Source organism: Bufo bufo, chromosome 1 (genome assembly GCF_905171765.1).
Source record: "Bufo bufo chromosome 1, aBufBuf1.1, whole genome shotgun sequence".
Lineage (NCBI taxonomy): Eukaryota > Metazoa > Chordata > Amphibia > Anura > Bufonidae > Bufo > Bufo bufo.
The window spans coordinates 661,895,504-661,905,743 of NC_053389.1; the positions used below are offsets into that span (position 1 = coordinate 661,895,504).

The 10,240-nt window shown below is 44.3% G+C and overlaps 1 protein-coding gene across 1 annotated transcript in view; it reads left to right on the forward strand.

Annotated features, from left to right (window-relative positions):
* Positions 1 to 6,607, forward strand: part of DUT (deoxyuridine triphosphatase) — a 29,635-nt gene extending 23,028 nt beyond the window's left edge. Inside the window, exons 4-7 of the mRNA XM_040415771.1 lie at positions 445 to 489; positions 3,142 to 3,216; positions 5,757 to 5,827; positions 6,246 to 6,607. Of these exons, the coding sequence (XP_040271705.1) occupies positions 445 to 489; positions 3,142 to 3,216; positions 5,757 to 5,827; positions 6,246 to 6,302 (248 nt within the window). The 3' untranslated portion in view covers positions 6,303 to 6,607. The remainder of the gene's footprint in view (positions 1 to 444; positions 490 to 3,141; positions 3,217 to 5,756; positions 5,828 to 6,245) is intronic.
* Positions 6,608 to 10,240: the final 3,633 nt, after the last annotated feature.

Below are 10,240 nucleotides of genomic sequence, written 5' to 3' on the forward strand. Positions count from 1 at the left end.
ATAGTCATGTGCATCACTGCAGCCAATGACTGGCTTCAGCAGTGTCGTGGCCACAAGTAGCGCTGGACTGGTGCATGATATAAAACCTTGCGGGAACCTGAAGATGGAGTCGGCGTGGAGGTAAATATAAATCTTCTGTTTTCAGGGGGCAGGTTGTGGGCACTTAAAAAAAAATAAAAAATAAATCCGTAACGCTGGAAACCTCCTTTAGGGTCCATTCACACGTCTGCAAAATGGGTCCGCATCCGTTCCGCAATTCTGGCGAACGGGTGCAGACCCATTCATTTTCAAGGGGGCCGCAAAAGATGCAGACAGCACACAGTGTGCTGTCCACATCCGCACTTCTGTTCCGCAAAAAAAATAGAACCTGTGGTTATGGCCAGTGTAATGGCGAGTGTTTTACCTGTGTCAGGTGTACTAATTTACCTTTTCCTCTTGTTTTAGCTCCACGATCTGGTTTGGCAGCTAAAAACTTCATTGATGTTGGAGGTAATACATGTAAAAATATGAAAATGTTAAAGTGGATGTGTGGGCTGTCAATATGCTGCCCTGTGTGAGGACTGTGTAGAAGAAAGTCACAAAATTGATGTGCCAAATTTAGCAAGTATTAACCCACCTTTTGATAATTTAGTACAAATGATGGTAACATACTGGCTTCAAAAATTCCAGCCTTAGGCCTCATGCACACGGCCGTGTTCCGAGAGCGGTCCGTGGTAACCCGGCCTGTATTCCTTCTGACTGCAGGACCGCACGGCGTCATTGGTTGCTATGACGCCGTGCGCTTCATGCCGCCGCTGCTGTACAGTGATACTCTATACGAGTGTATCACTGTACAGCAGCGGCGGCATGAAGCACACGGCGTCATAGCAACCAATGACGCCTTGCACTCCTGCTGTCAGAAGGAATCCCGGCCGGGTCACCAAGGACCGCTCTCGGCCGTGTGCATGAGGCCTTAAAGGGGTTCTCCAGGCCTTAGAAGAGACTGGTGCGAACCTGTGGAGGGGAGCTCTTTTACATGGGACTCCGATGCCGCCACCTTAGTGGTCATGTAATGCGGGCTCTTCTTGCTGTGACAGTTTCTTTTCCTGTTCAGCTGCATTATAGTCGGTCAATTCTGGTTAATATCATTTTTAAAATGAGCCACTTCAAAACGTGAAAGTTTGCTGGGTGTAATTGGGAATCTGAATCCCTTGGCCCTGAAAGAGTTAAATGAGTAGTAAGACGTGTTCTCTTCACGACTTTGTGTGTACTGCAGGCTATAGGTTTCCGAGGATTAACTGCATAGAGGCCTAGACAAGTGCCTCCAAACTTACAACGCTGACTGACAACCGCACAGTAGCTAATGAGGTCCTTGTGTGGGGAGGGTCTGACCACACTGGGAAAACTGCATGTGAAGTGTGTAAATTAAACATGTTACTGGAATGCCCGCCGATTCCATTGACTATAATGGGGTCTAGCGGGCCGGTTGCTCCCTGGCAAATATGCCTGGATTTGTCTGGACAAAAACCAACAGCACGCAACGTTTTTTTGTCCGGCCGATTTCTGGCATTCTATGCCGGAGAGCTGTTGCAAATGTAAAAGTGGCCTTACCCATAAAAGGAGCAGCCACATTGAAAACAGCGACAAAAACGCTTGCAGAACTTAACCCTTTCATGACCGAGCTATTATTCTGGTGTTTGTTTTTTTCCCCCCTCTTACTCCCAGCCCTCCCAAAGCCACAACTTTTCAAATAACATTTCGGGGTGTGTACAACTCTTTGATCACTTTTAATTTAAATTTATTTTGTTTTTGTGGGAGAAGTGACCGAAAAACAACAAATTGTCAATTTTTGTTTCCCCCCCCCCCCCCCCCCCCCCCCCCCCAACTTTTTATATTTAATAGTATGGGCATTTTTGCACACCAGGATACTTAATTATGTGTGTTTTTTTTTTTTTGGTTTTTTTTGGGTGATTTTTTTTTTTTTTTTTAATTTATAGAAACATAGAAGTGGCTCCATAGAAATTAATAGGAAGCTGCCTCCTGTCATGCAGGAGGACAGGGGCTTTCACATACATACTCCAGCTCCCCCAATCCCCGCCAGGCTGAGCTGGAACACTCTGAAGTGCACGCTTCTAATTTTTCAGTAGGAAACAGCAGGGACCCTGCGGCTACTGTATGGTAAATTAGTAAATGGGCAGTGACCCTAACATATGGAGTCACGGGAGGCATAGAAATGCCCTAAAAATGTCCTAAAAATGTTGTGATGTGTTTTAATTGATTTTGGTTTACTAGCAAAACAAGCCCCTGACCAGGCCTTTCTGTAGTACTTTTCACTGCAGCACATACAGAATCTACACTGTAGCCATGTCTGCAACATGTGTGCTCACTGCAGCGCATCACTGCTCCGGAGTGCGCCTGCTCCACTCGCATCTCTGCAGAGCCCGTCATGGCAGGACACCCTGAATTGATGTGCCAGGCTTGAGCGGAGCAGGTACAGGCAGGAGCCCTGTCCTTACCTGGTGTAGCACGTTGGTGCGGGATGGAGGGTACAGGCAGCAGCAGCGATGTGCTCCTGCAAGTACGGGGCGCACTGCAGTGGATATTGTAGACTGTGATGCATCGCTGCGGTGTATGCACTACTGAGTGGCCCAAACGTCAGGGGCCTGTTTTAGAATTAAAACAATAAAATACATTTTATTTTAAGGTCATTTGCGACAGTTTAAAAAAATACAAAAAATATTTTAATGTGGGCAGTTTTGTTTGTATTTTATCATTTTAGTATAATTTTTTTTTTTTTTTATTCTTTTCCAGCAATATTTTATCTTCCTTTCCAAACCTTTTGAATACTCCATAGAAATAGAAGCACAATGTGACATTGTACTCTCTTCCACAGCTGGAAGGCGTAGGCAGCTATTAGAGCCAAGGCCCTGACACAGTTACAGCTTGCATCTGAGGGCCATCACATTAACCTGCCAGCACCAATGTGCATTTTCCACTGATGACTGCACTGTACTTTCCATCCCTATTACACAATGCAGAAGGCTGCTCCACATAGCTTTCCTCAGATTTTTCGGGTGTTAGTTTTTAAAGTTGCTGCATCTTTATTGAAAATGGTATTTAGCTGTTCTTACAGCTCATCATTTGTCTCTTCTTTCCATTTAGCGGGTGTCATTGATGAAGACTACAGAGGAAACGTTGGTGTTGTATTATTTAATTTTGGAAAGGAGCCTTTTGCTGGTATGTCCCATTGTGTAATGTAGGATTTTGTTTTCAGGCGCTAATCTTGAAGGGCTGCTATCTCCCTAACTAGTGGCAGTCTCGTCAGTGGAGGGGTCTAGCAGATGGCTATCACCTTCGTCCATTAAAGTAGCAACCCAAACTGACTGCATTATACTTAGTGGGGTGTGTTCCAAATCCATTACTTCTGTTATTTTTGTTCTGCTCTTCCAACTGAGCAGAACAATGGGACTTGCTGGTAGGAGCCCAGCTTAAGCTATCATTACTCCTATATATTTGTTTTAGTGTGGACAGACCGTGCAAAATAATTTCTTTAATACCATAAAAACTAAAGCGTTTTTCTCTGTAACAAAATATAGCAGAACTAAAAATAAAATCTGAGTTTTACCTCCTCAGCAGTTCCTCACGTTAAGCACAACTTGTCACTACATCCTTGAAACTGGGCATTACTATTCCCCTTGTCAAGATGTATCTGCACTGTCTGACTCTTGACACTCCTGACAGCGTAGGCCAGGGATCAGCAACCTCCGACACTCGCGCTGTTCTAAAACTACAACTCCCAGAATCCTCCTTTCATTTCTATAGGAGTTACAAGAACAGCCAAGAAAGTGTGCATGCTGGGAGTTGTAGTTTCACAGCAGCTGGAGTGCCGACGATTGCTGATCGCTAGTGTAGGCTCATCCAACTGGTAACACCCAGTTGACAATTTGTTCAAATGCTTCTAGTAGGAATAACACAATATCAGCCCAATGTAAACATCTATGTGACTATTGTATTGATGACCTACCCTCAGGGTAGGTCATTAACATCAATAATTACATCTATGGCGTCTCTATTCACTTCTATAATACGGCTCTGTCTGTTCAAGTGAATGAAGACACCATATTTGTAATTGTGCTGCTCGTCATTGCGATGTAAAGAAGGTAAACAGAGAAGAGAAGGCAGTGCTTGTATAAGTGCTGCTTTCTCTTTAAACAGCTGATTGCCGATCTGATATTGAGGACCTATCCTGAGGACTAAGGCCTCTTTCACACAAACTATACGGATTAAGTCCGGATGCGTTCAATGAAACTCGCACCATTTTGCACCTGATGCATGAAAAAAAAAAAAGCCTCATATACACAGTCCCATTGAAATGAATGGGTCGGGATTCAGTGCGGGTGCTATGCGTTCATGTCACACATTGCACCCGCATGGAAAACTCCCGCGTGTGAAAGAGGCCTGAAGGCGCCTCCACGAGCAGCAGATTTTGTGGCAGAAAATTCTGCAACTGAAAATCAGTTCCATTCACCTTAATGGGGCTTTCAGAAATCCATATGCTTGCTGCCCCATTCAAATGAATGAAACTGATGTTCAGTCGCAGAATTTTCTGCTATATGTGAAGGCGCCCATAGGCTACTTTCACACTAGCGGCAGGACGGATCCAACAGGCTGTTTATCCTGTCTGATCCGTACTGCCGCTAGTGTGAAAGTACCCTAAGGCTGGGTTCACACAGGCGTCACGTTTTGGCTGAGGATGCATCCCGAGTGCATTCCGGCAAACCCGTGCGAGTGTGTACGCAATTTCAGTCAGTTTTGACTGCGATTGTGTGTCGTTACGTTTTAAAAGCGCGGGTGCAATGCGTTTTGCACACGCGTGATAAAAAAAACTGACTGTGGTACCCAGACCCAAACTTCTTCCCTGAAGTTCAGGTTTGGGTTCGGTGTTGTGTAGATGTAATTATTTTCCCTTATGACATGGTTATAAGGGAAAATAATAGCATTCTTTAATACAGAATGCTTAGTAGAAGGTCAATTGAGGGTTAAAAAAATAATTAACTCGCCTCCTCCAATTGATCGCGTAGCTGCCGGTCTCCTGTTCTTTCTTCGGGAATTGTCAAAGGACCTTTGGTGACGTCACTGAGCTCATCACATGGTCCATCACCACGGTGATGGACCATGTGATGTGACGTCACCACAGGTCCTTTAGCCGGCAGCTCATAATTAAAGTAAGAAGTGATCGGCAACTACGCCATCAAGAGGAGGAGGTGAGTTATTTTTATTTTTTTTAACCCTCAATTGACCTTCTACAAAGCATTCTGTATTAAAGAATGCTATTATTTTCCCTTATAACCATGTTATAAGGGAAAATAGAGTGAATAGACTTTCATTTTAGCAACCATGCGTGAAAATTGCACCGCATCCGAACTTGCTTGCGATTTTCACACAGCCCCATTCACTTCTATGGAGCTTGCGTTGCGTGAAAAACGCACAGTATAGAGCATGCTGCGATTTTCACGCAACGCACAAGTGAGGCGTGAAAATCACCGCTCATGTGCATAGCCCCATAGTGAATGGGTCCGGATTCAGTGCGGGTGCAATGCGTTCACCTCACGCCTTGCACCCGCACGGAAATCTCACTCGTGTGAACCCAACCTAAGTGAGCTTCCTGAATAATGCCCCCAAATTTTTTATTTATTTTTATTGTTTTTCTTCGTTCTAATGCTACATTGGAATAAATGTATGTTACATTTCTCCCTTTTTGTGTAACTTTATTTCAGTTAAAAAAGGCGACAGAGTAGCTCAGCTGATATGTGAACGAATATTCTACCCTGATCTCGAGGAAGTTAAAGTAAGTAACACCATTGGGGTGCATTCACACGACCATATCGGTGTTTGCAGATCCGCCCTTCCCTATGATAGAAATGCTTATTCCCATCTGCAAAAACTGACAAGAATAGGACATATTCTATATTTTTTGTGGGGCCACGGAATGGACATTTGAATGCAGACAGCACACAGCGTGCTGTCAGTATTTTTTGCAGCCCTATTGAAGTGATTGGTTCGGCATCCGATCCGCAAAATTGCAGGAAAAAAAAATACGGTTGTGTGAATGGGCCCTAAATCTGATGCTTGTCTGGATTTTCTGTTGCATTGGTGATTGTAACGATAAATACAGATTGTCCAGTAGACGTACTAAATTGTGATACTTCGTTCTCAGGACTGGTGGCTATTCAGTAACCTGCTGCTATCTATGGTTTCCTCTGCAGGTCCTAGATGATACAGTGCGAGGTGCTGGCGGTTTTGGATCAACTGGTCAGAATTAATGTTTGGACAGATATTATTTGTAAATGAGTACTGTGACTGCAAACACAACCTGTGCGTTATTTCACTTGGTCAGTCTCCCCTTCAACGTCTTCAACATTATTTTTCCAAATGTGCCGTCCGAAGCAAAAGTGTTAACAAAACAGTCTAAGTATTTATTAACCATGGCAACCGTCTTGGAGGCTTTTTTTTTTTCTCTCTGTTCATTGCTAAAGTGTTCTGTACTTTTAAGCTTCAGAAACACAAACTTTGTGTCCATAGAAAACAGTGTGTAAGGCTGAGCACAGCACCTTGAATTCCTGTACTTACCTTTTGTCGTTAGAAATAATAAAGTATTTTCAATTTTGTTTTAAAGCTTTTTATTTTTTTTATATATATATATGTGTGTGTGTGTCCTTTCTGTTGAGGTGATAAATAAATTGTAAATGTCTCGGAAATGAATAAGAGCTGAGCATTTTCCTCTTGCACACATGGCATAATTTTAAGGGTGTTGTCTCACTTCAGCAAATAGCATTTATCATGTAGATAAAGTTAATACCAGGCACTTACTAATTTATTGCGATTGTCCATATTGGCTTCTTTGCTGTCTGGATTCATTTTTCCATCACATTATACACTGCTCATTTTCATGGTTATGACCACCCTGCAATCCAGCTTATACACTAGGAAAAAAGCATCAGAGAGGACGGCGCTTTTTCCTATAGTGTACAAGCACGGCCACTACTGATGGATTGCAGGGTGGTCGTAACCATGGAAATGAGCAGTGTATAATGTGATGGAAAAATGAATCCAGACAGCTAAGGAGGCAATATGGATAATCACAATACATTAGGAAGTGCCTGGTATTAGCATTTATTATGTAGAAGAAGTTATTTGCTGACGTGACACAACCCCCTTTGGAGAGTAGGAAGTAAGAAAGGCCTATGGATACTTTCGGGGCAGATTTTATATATATATATATATATTTTTTTTTTTTTTTTTATTGCAACTTTACTAGTTTTTGGTCAAAAATTATTTTGCCAATTGGTCTTTATTAAAAATTTTCAGCCATTATTGTGATGCAGAAGTTACATTTGTCTGTTTGTAGATTGTCACCCAAAGGTATTTGTAGCCTTTAAATGTCTGAGGAGCTTGTAGTTTCACACTCGAGAGGTGTACATCCTTTGCCATCTAAAAATGCAACGCATGCGAGTAAGGGCTCGTTCACACGACCATTGGTGTCCTGTTCCCGTATTGCGGACCACATTTGCAGATACACAGGCACCGTTCCGTTGTCATTCCGTATCACGGATGCGGACCCATTTATTTCAATGGGTCCACAAATCCGGGGATACGGAAGCACTACAGAGTGCTTCCTGGGGTTCTGTGCCTCCGCACCTCAAAAAGATAGAGCATGTTCTATCTTTTTGCGGAACGGAGGGATAGCGGACCCATTTAAGTGAATGGGTCTGCGATCACCATGCGCCTGCCCCACGATGCCCGTGCATTGCAGGCCGCAATTTGCGGTTCACATCACTGGACACCACCCTAAGGCCGAGTTCACACGAACGTGTGTGACCCGTGCCTGTGCTGCGGCCCGCAATACACGATCGCCGGCCGTAGGTCAGCCGCATCAGATCGCGGACCAATTCACTTTAATGGGTCCGTGATCCGGCCGTTCCGCTAAAAGATAGGACTTGTTCTATCTTTTAGCGGAACGGAAGTACGGGACGTAACCCCACGGAGGCACTCCGTAGTGCTTCCGAGGGGTCCCGTCCCGTGCGGCCGTTCCGCGATTCTGGATTTGCGGACCCATTGAAGTGAATGGGTCCGCATCCGTGATGCGGAATACACACGGAACTGTGGCTGTGTATTGCGGGCCGCAATACGGCCACAGATCACACACGTTCGTGTGAACTTAGCCTAACGCTGGGTGCTCGAACACTGGCCAAAAATTACTTTTAAAAAGCTACAAGAAAGTTGCCCAAATGATGCGGTTTTCAATATTTATATATACATTTATTTTTAATAAATTTTTATTTTTGGGGGGGGGGGGGGGGGGGGGGGGAATGGCTCGTCATGACAAACTGTGTGGCAGCACCCTATAAGTGGTCTCAAAACCACATGTCCTATTTGTTCATATCGGTTATAGAGGGAAGTTGCTGCAGGGGTAATGAATGTTTACACTAGGCTTCATGCACACGACTGTAGTTCGGGACCGCACCCGAGCCGCAGTTTTTGCATGGTGCGGACCCATTCACTTCAATAGGGCCGCAAAAGATGCGGACAGCACTCCGTGTGCTGTCTGCATCCTTTGCTCCGTTCCGTGGCCCCGCAAAAAAATATCTCATGTCCTATTCTTGTCCGTTTTGCGGACAAGAATAGGCATTTCTACAATGGGCCGCCTGTTCCATTCTGCAAATTGTGAAAGGCACACGGGCGGCTTCTGTTTTTTGCGGACCACAAAAAACGAAACTGTCGTGTGCATGTAGCCTTAAGGTGATAATCAGTGGTGAGGTTGATATCTTTTGATTTAACGCTGAAATCGGGGTGCTATCACTACTTAATTTTTCAGACAGGTGCCAGATCCCCCATAGCAAGGTCCACGCACAACTTTGACTTTAAAACTTTCTTCTAGCCTGGTTTTTGTTGGAAACCTGCTGCTGTTCTGGTCTCCTGCCTCTAGATGGCGTGTGTTGTACACTCCTAGTACTGCTTGATTTCCAGCTCTTTTATCTGATCCATAGGGACCTTTTTATAAAGGAACCCATTGGAAAAACTGCACAACTCCAGAAAGATACAAGAGGAGCACCCATTACATCCTATTGGCCTTTCTAATACAAGGCAATTTAGGTGTAAATTACATAGAAAATTTGGTCATGCGCTATTCTTGAGATTGGGGAGTCAATATTGCATGGTATTGCCAGAGTACTGTACCCGGCAAGTGTCTGAGCAGCCTTATTGTGAAGTATAGTATGACGCCAAGATGCCAGACCCGGAAGTGCTACTGGCATGATTCTAGATTCTTCACTGCAGTATTGCAGATAATAAAAAGGCAGTCACCAGCAGACACAGGTGGCTTATCCGACAGTGTAACTTAACAAGGGCTCATGCACATGAATGGGTGGCCTGTGCCTGTATTGCAGGCAATATGTGGCTTCCGTGGTATTTTTGTCTGTGCCTCCGCACCGCAAAAAAAAAGTACATGATTTTTATTTTTTGTGCTGTGGACTGAATGTTGCAGATCGTGGACCCATTCAAGTGAACGGGTCTGCAAACGGCGGGCACGCAGCCGGACCCCTGCATTACAGGGCGCAGACGTTTCTGTGCATGAGTCCTAAAGGATCAGTTTTAGTTGTGAAGTAGTCTTCTTGCCTGTAACTGTATCAAATGCAGCTCTTCCTTTATACTGTTCAATTGGTCAAAGTGGGGATTTAAATTTAGAAAGGGGGGGGGGGGGCACAGCTGTCTTGGCATTCAGTATCTAAAATAGAACACTCTTCTGCTGTAGGTATAGTTCAAACATATTGGCCAGTTTCTCCACTGCACTTACAAACTGATATGCAAAAACATGGTCCTTTGCACACCAGAATGTACTTTTAAGGCCCTTTGTGTGCTAATGCACAGGCAGGATTTGGGGGGGTGGGGGGGGAGAATACTGTCTCTCTAGTGCCTTAATTGGCGTGAGGAGATTTATAGGCCATACAGTCTCCTCTGGAATTTTGGGAAGAAAGGGATGCGGGCAATTATGGGTTAGCAATGATCCAAAGGAGAGCTGAATTCACATGCAGCAATCAGCCATTCTCTATGGGGATGAATGATCGCTACTGTTTTTGTTCGTCCTCCTACAGGTACATTGTTTGCCTGCAGCATATCCTTGTTGCACATAAAAGATGCAGTCACCCGGTAAACAAGCATTTGCTCGTTCATCAGGTGATCAGCGGCACGTTTAGGCCTCTTT